At 43.3% G+C, this 19,680-nt stretch overlaps 1 protein-coding gene across 2 annotated transcripts in view; it reads left to right on the plus strand.

The window, feature by feature from the left end:
• ASTN2 (astrotactin 2) overlaps nt 1-19,680 on the plus strand; it is a 2,581,355-nt gene that overhangs the window by 856,493 nt on the left and 1,705,182 nt on the right. For both annotated transcript variants that reach the window (XM_086921093.1, XM_086921094.1), the window contains exon 5: nt 14,821-14,928. In XM_086921093.1, coding sequence (XP_086777219.1) covers nt 14,821-14,928 — 108 coding nt within the window. The remainder of the gene's footprint in view (nt 1-14,820; nt 14,929-19,680) is intronic.

The raw sequence follows: 19,680 nt of genomic DNA on the forward strand, positions 1-19,680 counted from the left end.
CAAAGAAGACCCCGCACCTCTTCAAGTTGGTTTAAGTGCTTTATTTTCTGTAGGTTTCTCCCACCCGACGCGTTTCGGACTTAACAGTCCCTGGTCACGGTATACAAACAATAGTCCCTTGTTTGTTTTGCAAATTTATACAAAACACCCATATGGCCAGTTACGATGCATTGTGGGTGTTGTAGGCAATTGCAGTATTTCAGTTTGTTGTCTTCGGATGTTATACGAAGATCTAGAAATTCAATCGATGTATTTCTGATCTGACTAGTCAGCTTATATATTGAAGCTATTAGTATTTAAGATGTTAATGAACTCTACTGCTTGTACTTCACTGCCTGTCCATATTAAAAACAGATTGTCAATATATCGGAGCCACGTAAAAGTTCAAAGTGTGGTCTGACCTGATCTCCTCCTCCCGCTTGCCCAGGAAGAGGTTGGCAAAGCTTGGGGCAAAACATGTGCCCATAGCAGTGCCACGGATCTGTTGAAAAAGAGTACCGTTGAACATAAAAATGTTGCCGGACAGACATAATGACATCATGTCCAACAACTTCCTGGTATGTTCCAGATATTGTATGGATAGTTTGGGATAATCCCTTTTTAGAAAACAGTACTTCTCCCATGTTATGTAGCATTGTTGTTCCCATTGTTTCAATTTCTCCCAAATATCAATGATACTGGTATTATATACATCTGTGTTGACTTGGATGTAAAATTGTTTGTCATCTAGTTGTCTCTGTGCATATTGTATCTTCTACCAAGGATTCATAAGAACCCCACTATTCCACCAGGGAGACCTATTGTGTCTTCCATAGGGAGCGCTTTTGAGAATGTCTCCAAGTATGTTGACTTTTTCTTACGAGAATATGTCATTGGATTGCCATCTTATGTAAAAGATAATACAGACTTCATATGTAAACTACAAGATGTGACCTGGGGACAACTGACATATTAATTACTATGGACGTGAACTCCTTGTATACTATTATAAATCATGAGGATGGTATACAGGCAAGTTATCACTACTTTCGAAAAAGACCCATACAATATCTGGAACATACCAGGTTATTGTTGGGCATGATGTCATTATGTCTGACCGGCAACATTTTTATTTTCAACTGTACTCTTTTTCAACAGATCCGTGGCACTGCTATGTGATCAAGGCCGGGGCAACCCGGCTGAAGCGCGTCATGTTGTGAGAAGGCTTCAATAAATTGCACTGAATTTAAAAACCTTTTGTGGTGGTTCGTTCCTGGTGAAGGAGGTTACTTTATTCAGTCCAGGATTTGGTTTCTATATATGTAAATATATGAACATGCGCCCTTTATTATGTACATTTGTATACCGTTCTAAGATGGCCGCCAGGTTGACTTAGACACCACTTACCAAACAAACAGTCCCTTTTGGTGTCTAGAGCCTATGTATACACGTCCTGTAACAATAGCAAATCGTGTGATCAAGACAGCTTCTGCTGTCGAAACGCGTAACCTTTTCTAAATAAACTGTGGCATACTCTGAGCGCGAGTATTTTCTTTGAAGAAAGCTGCTGTGGATATATTAATTGCCGAGAGACCTGCTCAGCGTTTTCTTTGCCATCTGTCTATGGGCCACGGACTTCGTGCAAACGGGTCGTTTTGGAGAATATATATATATATGTTTATTTTTGGTTGTTTCAGTGGAGATAGTGGTAGTAGTATTTGCTAATGGAAAGCGGTCACCCCTGCCCTTTTACAAATGGGTTGCCATCTCTGTTGAGGAGTCTGTAAAATATTAATGTTTTGCAACCAGATTTGGGTTGGAAAACATTAGATGCTAATTCTTTATTTGGAAGGGCCTACAACACGCCCTTAAGACACCAAATCAATATCCCTTCTGGTTCCCATTTTAGATGTCAGAAATACATTTCTGCTGAGTAAAGGATGGGGACTCGGGATTCAGTGGTTCTAATTATTGCTTTACTAGCTGAATTCTGGAGTTAGGTGTGCTTAAGTAATTCCCTGATGTGTTCGTCCCCTTCCCCTCACTGTCAGTATCCATAACTTAATATATTAATGAGTATTCTTGCACAAAATCGTTATGATCAAGCTGTCATGCCTAATTCTGTCAACAATCATGAGAACATTTCAAAGTATACGCCATTATAAATAACCAATGAGATGCAGGTTTGCTGGTTAGATTCTTGTTTTTTTGCACCATGGAGTCACAGCCAATTTCTATTTCGCCTCCTTGAGGCGCTCAGTCTGCCCTGACTGGCTGTGCTTAGATTAAAAGTCATTCTCTTTGAGTGACTTAAACACAGATTCTGTGGGCACGATGTTTAATCTTGGGCGAAAAACGGGGTGAAAGGTGTAAGGAGGAAATGATAGAGGACAATGGAGAAAATGAGAAGTGAGAAAATAGAAATGAAAGCAAGGAAAGAGTGAAAGATAGAAAGGAGAAGAAAAAGTGCAATAGGGAGAAGCAGATAAAGATGAGCAAAAAGGGATGAGGAAGAGAAAGGAGCACATTATAAAAGTTTCAACGATAGAGGGGCAGGAAGAAGATAAACAGTGAACAGGTAGATTAATCAAGATTTCGAGAGAGAAAGGCGGGATGCAGGTAGAAGAGAGTGAATTTGGGACTTTCAGAGGAGGGTGAAAGAGAAAGGAGAGGATTTAGTAGGAGTGAGGAGAGGAATTCGAGAAAGTAGATGGGAACAGAGCCTGAGGACGGGTGAGGGAGGAGAGAGGGTTAGTAGTAAGACTGAGGTGGACAATCTATGAAGAGCGGAAGGAGTGGTGGAAAGGCAGGTAGAGTGAGGAAATTTCAGATCGCTAGCTGCCAATCATGAATGCAGGTGCAGTGACACCCGGGCAAAGGGGTGTCAGGGACCCACTGCACTCTATTTATGGCTGTTGCATTTGGGCCCTTCTTCCTTTCTTGTATGAGGGCCCATGGCATACATACTAGGCCACTAATCTATTGCAAAATCCCTTGGATTTATGGTCTATGATGCAGTGGCGGCTGGAGACATTTGAAAGTGGTGGGGCGTAAAACATTTGTCGTAGTTAACTGTGGCGAGCAAGCGTAGCTTGCAAGTCTGAACTACCTATGGGGGGGTTCGGTGGGGTTCCCTCTGAGAAAATTTAGAAAAAAGAGTGGGAAAAGGGTGAATTTTCAAGCAATAATGAGAAGAACAGGCTGAATTAGTGATAAAATAACGGAAACAAAAATGAGATAAGGAGAAGGGATCAGGGTGAGTCCTGCAAGCGATGGACAGGTAATGTGTCAGGTCAGAGATCTACAAATAGGGACTGAAGAAACAGTGTGATGAACACAGGCAGGCGCAGGGGTGATGGACCGACAATGTGACCAGGCAGGTAGGTAAGTGATGTACAGATCTTGTGTCATTCATTAGAACAGGAAGAGACAGATGGGTGATGGAGGTACAATGTTTGTAGGAATAGGAGGTACAATGTTTGTAGGAATAGAGAGTGTATCAGGCACGTAGACTGTGGGTCAAACACTGTCCAAATAACAAAGGCACAGCGGGCATTGGAGGAAGACAAGCTCTGGGCATCACAACCTTAGAAACACTGCCCCAATAACAAAGGCACAGCGGGCACTGGAGGAAGACAAGCTCTGGGCATCACAACCTTAGAAACACTACCCCAAAAACAAAGGCACAGCGGGCACTGGAGGAAGAAGGGCCTGAGCATCGCATTTTCACAACTGCCCACTGCGCCATAACATGGGCAGAGTGGACACTGAAGGAACAAAAACCCAGGACATCACAACCTCACAAATACCGCTCCATTCATCAACAAGGGCAAAATGGGCACTGAATATATTCTGCCCCTGGGCATTACAACCTTAAAGAGGTGGTGCTTGTATTAGGGATAGAGCAGGCACACAAACAAGAATGACTTGTACATTGCACCGCACACCCCCTGTCCCAATAATAAGGATAGAGCAGGCACGGCAGAAACACGGGACCCACATCTATAAAACACTCCCCCAGTAACAAGGATGTGACAGCCACACAATGCTTGACTATCATGGAATCGGCCTCAGCCCCCACCCCTTTGTGACTTTACCTCAATCAAAGAACATACCCAGAGTCTCGCTCACCATAATAATAACCGGGTCACGGCCACATAAGAGAATACATTCCCGGTTGTTAGAATTGAGGCCCTATAACTTCTGAATTCCAAAGAGTCTCTAACCCGGCTTTCTCACAGTAGCCATAATATTCACATTTTTCAATCATATAAGCCTTCGGAAAAAGATAAATTCAACAGCGACCGCTCAATCTGTGTTAAGTATTGGGGGAAACGTCTTATATACACACCAGCCTTTTTATGTTCTCAGTTCATTTGTCACATGTTTCTGGCGCGTTTGTTTTTCTTTGAGTTATGTCAGTTTTAGACACTTTCCTGTTCATTTGGGTTTCTGCAAGTACGAATTGCATTCAGTCATCACTCGGGTCATCCCACGTTTCCTCTGCTGCCTAACCTTTTGCAAGTTTCTCCTCAGCTCAGACCTTTGATGTCCCTCATTACTGTATTTATTTATGGGGTTTTTCTCTCGCGCGGACTTTACCCGAAGGTGTCAGAGAGCGCTTCACAATAGGAAGAGAACATTACAAGTGAACATTACAAAAGCAAAAGTTACATTACATGAGGCAAAAGTGACAATTGTTAGCAAACAAAATACAAGAGGAGCAAACCGCACATTACAGGAGGAAAAAGTGACATGTGTGCACTGTGCAGGTTACAAAAGCGTACAAAGTACAAGTAGAGGTATAAATGGGAGACAGACACTCCAAAACAAGAACAAACGTTACGTAGGCAATGGTGGCACTTAGGCACTGAAGTCCCACTACACGCCTGTCTGTGCGCATCAGCTATAAATTGTGATTCTTGGCTGTAACTTCAAAGGCGTGATCTAAAATAAAGTACGAGGCAGAGCTAGTTACGTTATAAAATATGAATGTTGGTGTCCACCGAAATGAAGGATTACACAACGGTTTCAGGCTCTACTTCGTAAAAACGAACGTGTCCTTGTTTAACGTAACTGGAGATCGTGTAAGCGCTCCAATACCCACGGATCGAGTTCGTGCAATATACAACTGCAATAAGTGTGCCTTCACCGTATCCTCTGCAAGTATGGAGAGTGAAAGGTCATGTCGTTGGTAAAAGTACACATATGAAAGACCGAGGCCTCACGAGCATCAGTTACATACAGGTCAGCCTGGTCTTAATGTCATGGTCTACATCAGCACAGCACAGACCCTGCTGCGGATGTAGGTTGTAGACATTGCCCGAGGGAAGAACGTTACAATCCATCCTCCTTTGAAATTGACATATTTTGCACTGTTTCGTACTTTTGAATGTCACCTTCAAATTCCGAGGCGATATGCATTTTTTTAACTACTTTTGTCGATGGCCGATTCACATACAAAACTCCGTCTAGTCTTAACATAAATCACCCACCACCAGGAGAACACTATTCTTAAAGAAACGTATGCTTACCTGGGTCATGTCGCGCAGGGCCGGGGGTTAAAATGAAACATTTAAAAACTTACCAGGTCCGCGCCCTCTGTGCTCCGGGGTCCAGGATGCATTGCTGTTGGCGCCTAGCCGCCTACAGGAACATCCGCCGATCCTTCCCAGCCAATCCTGGCGCCTTAGGGCACAGTTAGTCTCTGCCCGCCCAGCCCATTAAAAGACGGAGGCTTGAGCCTTGTGCCAGCCACAGCAGGCACTAGTGCGCATGCGTGGGCACGGAGAAAAATTGGCCCTCCGTCCCCACTCATGCGCCCTTGTGCTGCTGCCCCTGGTCTGACAATGTAAATGCCTGTCAGTTAGCATGACGTCGGGCCGCCCAGGTGGGCGGTCCCGGTCCGACGTCATGCTAACTCACAGGCATTGTCATGATGCATCTCAGACTGTACTTAAGTAAACTGACTATGAGTTCAGTTTACTTAAGTTCACAAAAGCCGAGGGAGCTGCGGTCCGGACGGCTGGTAGGGCAACGCCCCAGCGCCCTTAATGGACGCACCGCCACTGCTATGATGACCTCCCCTTCAAAGGACACGTCAGTGAGAAACTGAAGACAGACCCTTGCAATCTCACCCTTCTCAATAAAGTGAAACCTTGCCTGGTTAAGTCTAACAGCAGAACAAGTGCCCATGTTCTTGTCCTCTCATATATAGACAGAGGCAATTCTCTCCTCTCGCTCTTTTTAACACCATTCTGGCTCTACTTAAGCCGCTCTACATGCATCACAATGTCTTAATGAATAACTGAATACGTTTGATCTCATAAACCTAACCCTGCAGGAATGATGCTGACTTCCTCTTCCCATGTCATCTTCAAGATTAGCAGAGTCATCTGTAAGCCAAATAGAAACAGCCCTAGAGTATGTGGTTGAGAAATTAACATATTCATATGGACCGTTTCACACCAGGACATCACAAAAGTCGATTTTTTTTTTAAATATTGGCAAATTGAAAGTAGAATAGAATCCTTTTGGTTATATGCTGCCAGGATTTGGAACCACATCTCTTCATCTTCAGAACTTCCCCAGTCCTCCTGCAATTCAAAGTGGTTCTGAAGACTCAGAGAACACCAAGGTGTATATTGTATAAGTTGTGCAGGGTGCTCCCATGGTGCAACACAACAAACAATGTAGCACTGATTCACCATACATTATAGTAGCCTACAAGTGCAGTGGAAATGTGCTCTTTGCTGCCCGAATGCCTATGCAAATCTTGATAAATATACCCCTACATTTCATACATGTGTAGATAAGTGTACCCCAAGGAGAGGGGGGACCTAGTTATTTGTGTCAGTGTCTGTCTTGCATGTATCCGAGACAAGTGAGCGTAATGCACCCAGGTAAATTGGTGCTTGCTTCACAATTTCTCAGACAGTAAACTTTCTCTGAGATGGTGTGAAAAATTATACTATTTTTATATTTAAATATATATATAGGGTCCTCACGCACAGGTAACACCTGTAGCATGCTTCATCATTGGACCGTCACCAGACACTGAACATGAATTGGTGGGCTCGACAGGTTTGTTAGTGGAGCTCTTTGAGTGGTAGCAGTGAGTGAAGGCAGGGTTGAGTGTGTGTGTTAAAATAGCCTTTAAATCCTTTGTAGCAAAGTTATTATTCTGGGTCTTTCCTCTCCTTGTGTTTATTGCATGGTAAAATAGGGAAGCAGAGGATATACCCTTATCATATACTTCTCACTCCTCTGCAGTGCATACAGATAAGTGTACCCCACAATAAACAAGATTGAATCGTATGGTATTATTTATTATTATGCCATTAATGATTGTTCTTGTGCGGGAAGGTGTCCCTTCATGCACAAAAACAATAATCCCCGCAGTGCAGGCACCCCTGCGACATGATGCCAGCTTCGATCGACTGGCCACGCCCTCGCCGCCGTCCCCCGCATCCGAAGAGCCACCACAGGGGGACGGTCCTTCTCCTACCTCGCCGCCAAGACTTGGAACTTCTTCCCGACCCACCTCCGCCTGACCCAGGACCACCTCGCCTTCAGGAAGCAACTCAAGACCTGGCTGTTCGAGCAGTAGCGGATCCCCCTCCCCCAGTGCCTTGAGACCCTTGGGTGAGCAGTGCGCTATATAAATGCTTTGATTGATTGATTGATTGATTGATGCAAGGGTGTCTGCTCTGGAGCACGGCTGCTGTTTGTGCGCCAGTAAGGGGAGAAGTACAGGAATGTGCCATGTCTTGTAGATACGGTGCATGCCTGCCCTTCTCTTTTGACTCCCGGCAGGGCAGCAGGAAGGCCTGCTGTGCTGCTGTGCATCAAAAGTTTGTAAATGAGGCCCTTAGTGCTTCCATCCAGATGTGCAGTCTCATACAAAGTGGCCTCTCAAGCAACTTATACCATTTTGTTGGCTCAACTGACTGTTCTGTTCCCTTTTGCTCCCTGGTGTCTCATGGGTGATCGGTCGCTTTTCTGATTCCTCCCACTGTTTTGTGCTTATTTGGCTCAAGTGTTTTTAGAGCTGTTCAGATTCAATTTCTTGAGAGTTGCTTGTGCGGATCCAGCATCCTTCCTGTATAATAGGAACAGGGAGCGTCAGTGTCACTAACTCCGAGAACGGCTTCAGTAGGATAATGGAATCTGTCACCACCATCCATCATGGCTGCACAACTCCCAAACACATTGCCTGCTCAAAGTCTGCTTATAGCTGTGAAAAGAAGGAAATGAAGCCAATTCATCACTGTAAACCTGTGCAGCTGTTTGCTGCCAGTTTCAGCACAGGGGTTGGAAGGGCTCACAACATTTACAGCTCTGATACATCTTTGAGAGACTTTTTCCCACATCTATCTACACAGAAGTAAGGCCCATACAGTACAAAAAAGCATTGTCCCTTTCAGTCTCTGCTGAGGTCACCATGGGGCATATTACCAAGCAATAGCGATAATTATCGCTATTGCTTGGTTAGAAACAAAAATTTACCGCTGAGCTGCGGCGATTTTTTACCGCAAATAAACCTTGGTATTACCACGGTTTAACGCAAATGCGATAAAAATCGCCGCAAAGCATGAATATCGCTGAAAAGTCCGCGATATTCATGCATTACCGAGCTAATGCTCTTAGCCATGTTATCCACCTCCCATTGGATAACATGGCTAAGAACTGCTCAGGGCAGGTGTTAGCTTTTGGAGATATTCACGCTTAGCGCGAATATCTCCAAAAGTTGGTAATAGGAGATAGCGATGTTAGCGACTGTTTTCAGTCGCTAACATCTTGGCACGCCCACTTTGCATGTCATTAGTGATAAATATCACTGACATGCAAAGTGGGGCCCAAGATGGTCGCTATCTCCTACTAGCTGTCGCTAACTGGTGTTAGCGACAGCTAGGTAATAGAGAGATAATTTTATCTCCGCTTTCTTGGCTTTTAAAGCCAAAAAAGCGGAGATAAACCCCCTTGATAATATGCCCCCATGTTCTTACCAAGGGTTCCAACATATCCCTACTGCTGGACTGACAATTCACAGTTCTGAGGGGGCAGAGTGTATGTCTATTGACCACTTCACTCCATGTCATTATCAACCCTGCCTGCTACAAGTCCCTGATTTCATACGAGCCAATCTTATTAGATCAAAGGATGCAACACAAGACTACCACACCCAGAATGCCTTAGGCGATTACACAAAAGTTCAGGACTGGAAACAGTGTTCGTAATGACCTGGAGGGAGGTGGCCTCCCTAAGCGTACCTGCACAAGGCTTGCCTGCGACATGACCTGATCCTGTACGTAAAGCAGAGTAGCAGAGCTTTGGGCATGAGAACATAAGCTTGCAACTTTTCTCCCGGGCTGTGTTAAAAAGATGAGCTGAAAGACTGAATAAAACTTTCCCTCCTGGATTAAACAGTTGCAGTGATCCTCTGTGGTCAAGAGTGCTCCCAGGTGTCTGGCTCCAAAGGAAGCATCTTCTGGGTCCATTGACAGTATAAAATACCAGCAATAAGACCAGTGTTGAAACAGGGGGCGGAGGGGGGGTATGGTGGGAATTCTGATCTGCAAATATCCAGGGTTAGCATGGACCATCTAGCACTCTCTCAGAAAGCAAACTTGTATGAGAGGTTGACACCACTAGGTAATTAATCATTTCTTTGTTTGTTTGCATATGTATTTATGTGTAAAGCCCGGCGTGGAGCTGGCAGCCACCTCAGAGCACTTTGAGTGGGTAGACGTGATGACACATGAATATTTATTGAGGGTGAGACTAATAACTGTCCTGTTTGTAAGTGAACATAATGCTGCAAGTGACCACTGAAAAACCGATGGCAAATCCTTGTGAAAGAAACAGGAAGATTGACTTTAGATTGACCACATAGGGGTCTGACCCTATGCATCTGATCAGACTGAGGGGCGAAGGACAAGGGAAGGTCACCCTTCTCATGTGCCTCCAGCACCGGCTGGAAGCCTTGGACAATCTTTTAACCTAATGCGGAGGAGTGAGCCTTTTCTCTAGCATGTACACTAGGAATTTTCAATACATTTTCTGAGCATTAGAATTTTTTGTTGGCATTTGGTTGTATTTGCCATTAGGGGCCTGATTTATGAATTTTCCATTTGCAAAAAGTAGGCTTCAATTGCAAATGGAAATGTTTTTTGTAAACCCACCTATGTAATAATAGGTCCATTCACAAAATTCAGAACCTTGGTGGACCACAGTTCGACCTAACTCATTAATATGCATGAGGCAGGTCGCAAATTGCAACCCATTACGACTCGCTGGCGACTGGCTAGTGTCACAGGCATGGTGACCTGCTGGCATCAGTATACAACCATGTCTGTGATTGTTTTTAAATAAAGCAATCTTTTCCTTTTTTATATACAGTCTGTTTCCATAAAGGGAAAACAGGATGCATTTAAAATAAAATGAAAATGTAAACAATTCCCATGGACCACTGCATACGTCTTAAAAAACATTTTTGTCATCATTCTAAGAAATTAAGCAGTTCTCTGGGGGACCCCTTGCCCTTTGCAGACGGAGTACAATCGCAAATCATTTATATATCACTTAAGGAATCAGTATTTGGACGCTACACTCTTAACACGCCCCTTCCAGATAGCTACTTCTTAAAGATTACTTAATCAATTTAATGATTAGAAAAACCTTTTCCAAATCATTAATTGGGTTATAGTAAATTACAAAAGTGTTTTAGTGGTCACAAACCCCCACAGTGATCGAGTCTGAGGGTTTGCAACCATTAAAACGTTTAGCAAATCATCCCTAAATAGTTTATTAAATAGATTTTAAAATCATCTTGATAAATACAATAAAAACACCGATAAAAAGAAAAAGAAAATGGTAAAAAAAAAATGCACATTTTAGATGTCATAAACGTGCCATGCATTTAAAAGAAAGGAGAATCATTTCCACAATGCAAAATACAATACAACTCATTTCTCTGACATTTAAGGAATGTTCTGGTCGATTTTTCGAATTCTTGCAATGTCAATACGAGGATAAAAATAATCCATCAATCGATATGGAGTAGCTGTCTTTAAAAAGGCGACAGTACAGAATGAGCTTCACAGTCGCTTAGTGTCTGACATGCTAAACACTGTGTAATTTAATAAAGCGCTGTACAGTTGACTCGCCAACAGGGGAAAATGCTGCAAGACTGGAGCCTTAAATGATAAGCAATGCCCAAGGAGAGTCCTTATATTCATATTAGCAGAATACAAAAGGAGTAGTGCAGATAGGCTGCAGGTCTGACATTTACCAGGGCCACACATCTGGATAAGTTACTAAGTAGTTGCATATCTCTGCCCTTGAAGCAAGCTGGAAAGGATAAATTACAGCTCTGCATCTAAAGTCTTAAGAATTAAAGTTTCAGAAACAATCTAAGCTCTTGTGCAAAAGTTGGGCAGCAACTGAGGATATGAGCCACGGACTGTCGCTTATAGTTGTAGATCCTGCAGCTGATGCTAAAATCCGGATATTTCTACGAGAGATGCGATGTCCCCATTCTGATCCAGGGATGCTCAACTTTGCAGGATAACGCAAATCGATCAAGGACATATGTGAGCAAGATATTTTATGGTAGATGTCATCCACCAATTTTCGTGCCTGCAAAGTGTGAATTCCTGCAGATTAGCTTCTCATGAAAGGGTTTTTAACTGTCCATGATTGTACTTTTGAGTACTTCTGCATTGCATGAGCCTTGAAGGACTTTGGCTGAGGATGGCAGGGTGAAGCTGGCGGAGCTTCAACGCCGGATGGCTATTTCGGTCAGCGGCTTGGCCATGCCCCTTCCAGGTGGCATTTTTAGGCCTTGTGTTCAGCTTTGGTCTCTTGGTTTGGACAAGAGGTGTTTGTGGTGTTGTGGAAGGGAGCTTTGGACATCTTGTTAGGATGCTATCTTGGATGTACGTGAGAATATCATTAGCAAAAATATCGTCTGACAGAAATAAAGTGTCATAACTATTCTTCACAAAAAATACGTCCCCTTAAGTGTGGAATTTCTACTACTAACTCCAATGGGTCAATATTTTTGTCGATGCTATTGAGGACACTGTATTTCTGTCTGATGCTATTACTGGTGGGATATTCTGGTACCATACATCTATCTCATGGTTGACCTCTGTGTCAGGCTATGGTGTCACAGCTTTGTCTGGCTGTAATCTCCATTTCTGTCAGATAGTATTACTGTTGGGATATTCTGGTACCATACATCTATCTCATGGTTGACCTCTGTGTCAGGCTATGGTGTCATGGCTTTGTCTGGCTGTAATCTCCATTTCTGTCAGATAGTATTACCGGTGGGATATTCTGGTACCATACATCTATCTCATGGTTGACCTCTGTGTCAGGCTATGGTGTCATGGCTTTGTCTGGCTGTAATCTCCATTTCTGTCAGATAGTATTACCGGTGGGATATTCTGGTACCATACATCTATCTCATGGTTGAACTCTGTGTCAGGTTACGGTGTCATGGCTTTGCTTGGCTGTAGGCTGAGTTCTCACGGCTGAGGTAACATTATGCACTTTATGTATCTGTTTTGTATTTGTGTATACTTATACTCCTGAATGTTGATGTACATTCGAAATGCATTTTTTATGAGTGCTTTGATGATTATTTGTGTGAATTTATACTTTTGCATTGGATGCGTATGGCTATTTAGCCTTTTCGAATGTTATTGATTTCACTAATTGATACCTGTTAGTGCAATTGTTTTTCTTTAATAGTTAAACCATTGGCTCGTGGATGGTCAGGCCGCTCTTGTTACTTTGTAAAAATGAGGCCATAGTGTGGCATCATATGCCATGGCAGTGGGCCACTGTGCCAGGCTCTGGTCTCACAGCTGTAGAAACGCCTCTCTGTTAGACTGTGATTTCATGGATGTAGTATTGTACCTTAGTTAGCTTATGGTATCATGGCCGGGATAATAAGGCTCTATTAGGCTGTGGTTTCATGGCTGTGGCAATGGGGCTCTATGTTCTACATCATGCCTGTATTCATTCCTCTTTGTTAGGATGGGGTCTCATAATTGTGGCAACAAGGCTCTATTAGGCTGGGGTTTCACATCTGTAATATAGTCTCATAGCCATGGTAGTGGTGCTTTCTTAGGCTGCTATCTCATGTCTGTGGTAATGCCTCTTTGCTAGGTTGTGGTCTCATTGCTGAAGTAGTGCATCTTGTTAGGTTGTGGTCCCATGGCTGTGGAGTGAGGCTCTGATAGGTGGTGGTTTCTTGTCTGTAGAAATGGGACCCTTTGGTTTAATAGCTCTGGTTCAGGGGTTTTGTTAGATCGTGTTCTTATGGCTGTAATGATGCTTCTTTGTTATGTTGTGGTCTCATGGTTGTGGATGGAAACTCTATTAGACTGTGGTTTCTTGTCTGTAGTAATGGGACCCTATGATCTCATAGCTTTGGTGGTGGGGCTTTGTTAGGCTGTGATCTCATGTCTGTGGTAGTGCCTTTATATTAGGTTGTGGTCTTTTTTAGGTCATGGTCTCATGGCTGTAGACTGAGTCGCTATTAGCCTGAGGTTTGTTGTCTGTAGCAGTGGGGCCCTTAACATCTCCTAGCTCTGGTAGTGGGGTTTTGTTAGACTGTGGTCTAAGTCCTGTAATAATGCTTCTTTGTCAAGTTGTGGACTCATGTGGTGGTAAGGAGACTCTATTAGGTTGTGGTTTCTTGTCTGTAGTCATGGGGCTCTATGGTCTCATGGCTGAGGTGATGAGCTAACCGGTACATTAGTATCATATGTATGTTGTTCTAATAAGGTCATGTGAATGTGGTGCTCTTTTCTTATACAGGTTTTCTGCCTGTAATTCTGGATCCCTCTGTTAGTCTGCGGTCTCTGGGGTCAAGAACAAGATGTGATGTGGCTTCATGTCAGACTATTGTGTCATCGCTGGACTGAAGCTGTATTTATTGTGCAAAACATAAAGGCCTACCTGGGCAGTGTCATAGACAAGCAGGGGGCACAGACTGCAATATTAGGACAAAGCAAGGTCTGCCTTCATTCAGCAAATATCTGGTGTTCCAAAGACCTAACGCCGCAAACCAAGATCAGGCTTTTTAACACCAACTTAAAATTGCTCCTTCTGTATAGAGCAGAAACTTGGAGGATAACAGTGACCACCACCAACAATGTCCAGACCTTCATCAAAACCTGTCTGAGGGAAATCCTCCAAATCCACCAGCCAAACACCATCAGCAACAGTGACCTATGACAGAAGCCTTGCCAACTCACTGCTCATGAAGAACTCATGAAAAGACATTGGCGCTGGATAGGTCACACCATTTACAAGCCTGCATCAAATGCCACCAGAAGCCCTGACCTGTAACCCTCATGGGAAAAAGGAAAAGAGGAAGGCCAATAAATACCTGACACTGAGGCCTCAAGGCTGCTGCAAGGCATAACAAAGTAAGTAAGTAAGTTTGTTCATAGTCTTATGGCTGTGGTAACAAGACTTTATTAGGTTGTGGTTTCTTGTCTTCGTAATAGGCGCTATGGTCTCATGGCTCAGGCGATGGGCTGGACCGTACATCAGTATCATATGTATGTGGTTTTATGATGGTCGTGTGAATGTGGTTTTCTTTCCTTATGCAGGTTTCCTGCCTGTAATTCCGAAGCCCCCTTTTAGTCTGCGGTCTCTGGGCTCATGCAGAAGATGCAATTTGGCTTTGGGCCAAGCTATTGTGTCATTGCTGGACCAAAGCTGTGTTTATTGTGAAAAACGAAAATCAAATTATAAAACTAGGTCATTTAATCCTGCAAATGGAGCTGTGATGCTCACCATCATCTCTCTTCTCTGTAGGTGGCATTGGGTTTGGCCGGGCCGAAGAAGACTCAGGCTCAGAGGCAGACGATGAAACACAGCTAACATTCTACACAGAGCAGCACAGGAGCAGGAGGCGAAGCAAAGGTAACACCGCTCATTGGCCAGCCAATTAATGACTTCAGCTGCAAGGCCACTGGTGCACACACAGCTGACATACGCTCCACTGTAATCACCCACATCGCTCAGTGAAGCCTCAGCACTGCCTGCAGTACCAGAAGTAACCACTGACATGAGATCCTGGGTCAACCAGAGAGTACACGGAGGCACCAGTGTCAGCCCTACTCTTACCAAATGGGAACACTGGAAGTGGCCCCAGTCCAGTAGATGAGAGAGCTAGAGAGTCGGCCAGTAGGTGCAGCTGACATATGTGTACGCTCACTCAAGCACCATAGCATGGCCAGTCTATATCGAAGGCACAATGTCGTGGTATGGAAGTATCAAGGACAAAATACCGAAACCCATATATTGAAAGATTCTATAGATTTTCTATACCTAGCTCCACATGCATATATCTTGACAATACATATTTTCCAGGTGCCTAGAGATGCAGTTATGAATAATAAATCTATACTTCCTCTACATGCACTTACCTTTCAATATTTTAGCCTTCATTATTAGACTTCATCAATCACCTGTGTGCACAACCTATGACCAGAGCTGCAGCTACCGCACAGCAAAGTATGCAACCAGAGTCGTTCACACACACAGCATATTAACTATCACTCGAGGCTCTTATACTAGCGATAGAATCAACAGAGGTCACCCAACTTACAAACAGAGTGAACCATGTTAACCACACACCAGAGAGCAATAGCAGTCTGGTGACAAGGGCCTGCGTCAAACTAACAAGGCAAGCTGACAGACACACCTCTTTCTGTCACCCAAACTAATGCTTCTTCTTTCATCAAGCCTCAGCAACTGGGTTCTTCCCAGTCAGCCTGGGTTGAGGGTTTCAGCTGCGGTATCTCATCCTCCTGGCTCAGTCTCCCCTGAGGCAGCAATTTGCGATTCCTTAAAAGCAATGCATGATTGTTTTTAAAATTGCGAATTCGCAATTAGGGGGGGGGGCAAATTACCACGAGGGTGAACCTCGTGGTAATTTGCAAAAAAGGTTTAAAATGCTCAAATTAGCATTTGAAACACTGTCATGTTACAGACTCACATGTCCTTAGGACATGTGTGTGTGAAACATCCATTTTAAAATACATTTCAGGGGTGCAGGCGAGGGGTCCTTTGGACCCCCCCTCTGCACCCATGGAATGCATCTACATTTTGCAAATTCTAATTTGCGAATTCGCAATTCCCATTGATTCTTATGGGCCTTTTGGCCCATAGGAATCAATGGGAATTGCGAAATCGCAAATTGGAATTCGCATAATATTTGCGATTTGGTAAAAATTGCGATTTTTACCGAATCGCAAATTTTATGCACTTTCAATCATGCATCCCGTTTTGCGATTCCTTATTTGCGATTCCCTGAAAATCGCAAATTAGGAATCGCAAAACCGGACTTTGATGCATGTGGCCGAATATTACTTTCTGCTTCCTCATTAGATTTAAAGGACAGATACATTTAGAAAATCAGACTATGAGTAGGAACAGTACTTACAGGAGCCTGATGAAATTAATTGCAGAGTTTGAAGGCTGTTACAACGGAAAACAATACTTGAAAGAGCTGCAAGCTACTACTGCTTGGTCACTGAATTGGAGAGATGTACTTGACTGAAAGAATGTTTGCCTCGTTGCCCTTCTCCGTGCAAACTCTTCTGTTAGAGCTTTCACATTTAATTTTTTTGCCAGATCACTCTCAATGCTTAAAGTTGCAAGCCCTGACAGCCTTTCCTGCGTCATTGAGCTTCGGAGATAGTTCTTGATTAATTTTAACTTTGAAAATGACCTTTCTGCACTGGCTACAGTAACTGGAATTATAAGAAAAAGTTTCAGTGCTGTTGCAACATCCAAAACACTGGGTAGAATTGCATGGTTTCTCAAAAATAAAAGGTCAGCCAGATCCTTTATTGTACCACCTAAGATAAGTTGTATTTGTTCTTTAAACACTGTTTTGAAAGCGATGAGTTGTTGTGGAAACTCAAGGGACAAGTCTTTTTCGTAATGAGCTGCCTGACTCGTGGCTGCTTCAAACAACTCCTCCTCACTAGATCTGAGGATTTCTGAAGGCATCATGAAATGAAAGCATTGGATTATCGTGTTCATACAAGCAAATCGAGTTTTTATCTGATTAACAACAATATCTGTGTTATCATAAAACACGGTCACCTTAAAGTTGTCTTCATGATTGCACAGCATTTGGTCTTCACAGAGTTCATTGAAGTGCTTTTTTTTGCGTCGTGGTCATTTTTGTGTAAAATGTAATTGAATTCCCCATGCAGCTGCAAGTGAAGATGCTGAGCTTTTAACATCTTCAAACTGTTCTCTGCAACTGGCAAACGTATTCGCTGCACTACTTAACATATTTGATGCTTGTAAAAGGTCCAGATCTTTAGACGGAAGAAGTTTGGACCCAATATTCATTGTCTCCCGCACTTTGGACTGGATTACAACCATTAGCACAAACTCGAACATCTCCATGCACTTCCTAAGACCCTGAGCTTCTGTGCACTCCTCAACCTTTTTAGACTGCGGTAAAATGGTAGTGAGTGCTTTCATGATGTCCATAAAATGATAGCGTAGAGGATGAAGAGCATCATGTCTGGATGCCCAATGTGTTGGACAGAGTCTCTTCAGTGTTGACTTTGAATGAGTTGTGCTCTCTTTTGTAATTGCAAGAAGTTCCCACTGTTTGATGCTTTGGGGCTGAAAAATAATTATACTTTCTGTAGAATGTCATACAAATCTGCAATTTCAGGAATGTGCAAGCAGACATCATTCAACACTAAATTTAGATTATGAGCAGCAAAGTGCACATAGACTGCATTTGGTTCTTTCTGTCGTATTCTGGTTTGCACTCCACTATATTTACCACTCATTGTGCTGGCACCCTCATATTCCTGACCTCTACATGTATTAAGTACTTAGCCTTTGTCCTCTATAAGGTTTAAAAGTTCTGTTGCTTTACCTTCAGGACTTTGGTCTGCAATTTTATAAAAACCAACAAAGCTTTCATTAATTTTGACTTAGGTTGGAATTTCTTCAGCATCAAGGCACAGTGTTACATATCGGATAACCAGGATTAATTGGTCTTCTTTTTTCATGTCCTGCGTTATGTCCATTATAACAGAGTAAGATGGTGCATTTTATATTTCACTTACAATCTCATTTTGTACTTTATTTGAAAGCATTTCAAAAAGCTCATTTTGAATAGCAGGACTCAAGTATTTATAGTGAAGTGTGACTTGAGTAGTGTGCTCGTGACGGCAGGGTGAGGAACAAGGTGAACAGTATGTATGTATGTATGTATGTATGTTCTAATATAGCGCTCAATTTTACCCTTGGGCATCTCGGCGCTTGCCTTGGGAACCCGTCCTGGTTTTTCCCAGTGAGATCACCTGTGCTGGCCATCCCCAAGGTGAAAGCCAGGCATCCCGCCGCAGGGGGGGCCGTTGTGGAGATTAAGCTAGCTTGTTGCCCAGAGCTGCATAGTGTGAACTTGTGCTTAGAGTGGGCACCAAAGCGAGAATTATCGAGTCCGTGGACAATTGGGTTCAGGACCCTGCCGCGTCGAAAATCGAACCCTGGTCCCGGGTCTGACCTCAGCTTCAGGGTATGCCTCCTCTAACCAGTGAGCCACACTTCTCCACCAGTACAAGTGTAATGCGAGTGCAGAGTGATCGATGTCAGTGCAGGGTGAGCGGGTTAATGGTGTGAGCGCAAAGTGGTCAGTGTGAGTGCATTGTGATTGCTGTGAGTGCAGGGTGAGTGTTAAAGTGAGAGGCGAGAATGAGGAGTGAGTTGTCTAAATGCAGGGTGCATTCTCGGACACTTGAAGTAACTCAGCAAGCATGTTATTGACAGTGGCATAGGGTTTCAGGTAGAAGTTAAACGATTGTTATGCTGGCATTAATAGGGATTGAGGGTGTCGAAAATAATGTGCTGATCCTGCAACAAACTTCCAGTCTTATGATTAGGGTTGCCAGCTCATTGTTTTGATGCCCCAAACAGGACAAAAATAAGCAGTCACCTAAAGCCGTATTTTTAGCACTCATCTGTGCATACTTTGAAAAGCAAATATACATAGAAAACACTTCTAATTATGTTCTAGGGCTGCCTGAAAGATCCATGACTGATAATTAAAGGTAACAAAGACAGAAAGGTCACATTACAAATAAATACATTTTTATTTATAACCATATTTAGTTTCAAGACTACGTCTTTCAGTGTTTTTAAACAACACACGGCGGGCATTTTTGTTTTGGCAACCCTACTTTATATTTCTTTTCATGAAATGCATTCTCACACTACAGGAATAAATGTACATTTCAAATGTAAGGAATAGACAGAGTGTAGGGCCAGGGGGTTCTGGAACTAGAAAAAAACTAAGCCTCTGTTACCAGTTTACAAAGGTATGTAAATATGCAAATTGTCTCTGGCCTTAAGGCAGTTGCCTTCAATAACCCTTGTTTCTTGGCCTGGAAGCTCAGGTCACCTGCACCCACAGCATGCAGCATGCACCATTTAATTTATGAGGTAAGACTGTTACGAGGCAACTCACTGGTGCAGCCAACGCGGCGAGCTGCCTGTGTGCGCTACAGCGCTGATGGGGCCCCTGGAGGCTGGAAAACTGGGGCTGATGGGGACATAGCTGCCAAGGTTTCAGATTGCCATGTGTGACATTTCATAATTTCAGTGTAATTATGAGTTACATTTCAACGACAATGA

Source organism: Lissotriton vulgaris, chromosome 5, assembly GCF_964263255.1.
Source record: "Lissotriton vulgaris chromosome 5, aLisVul1.2, whole genome shotgun sequence".
NCBI classification, from domain to species: domain Eukaryota; kingdom Metazoa; phylum Chordata; class Amphibia; order Caudata; family Salamandridae; genus Lissotriton; species Lissotriton vulgaris.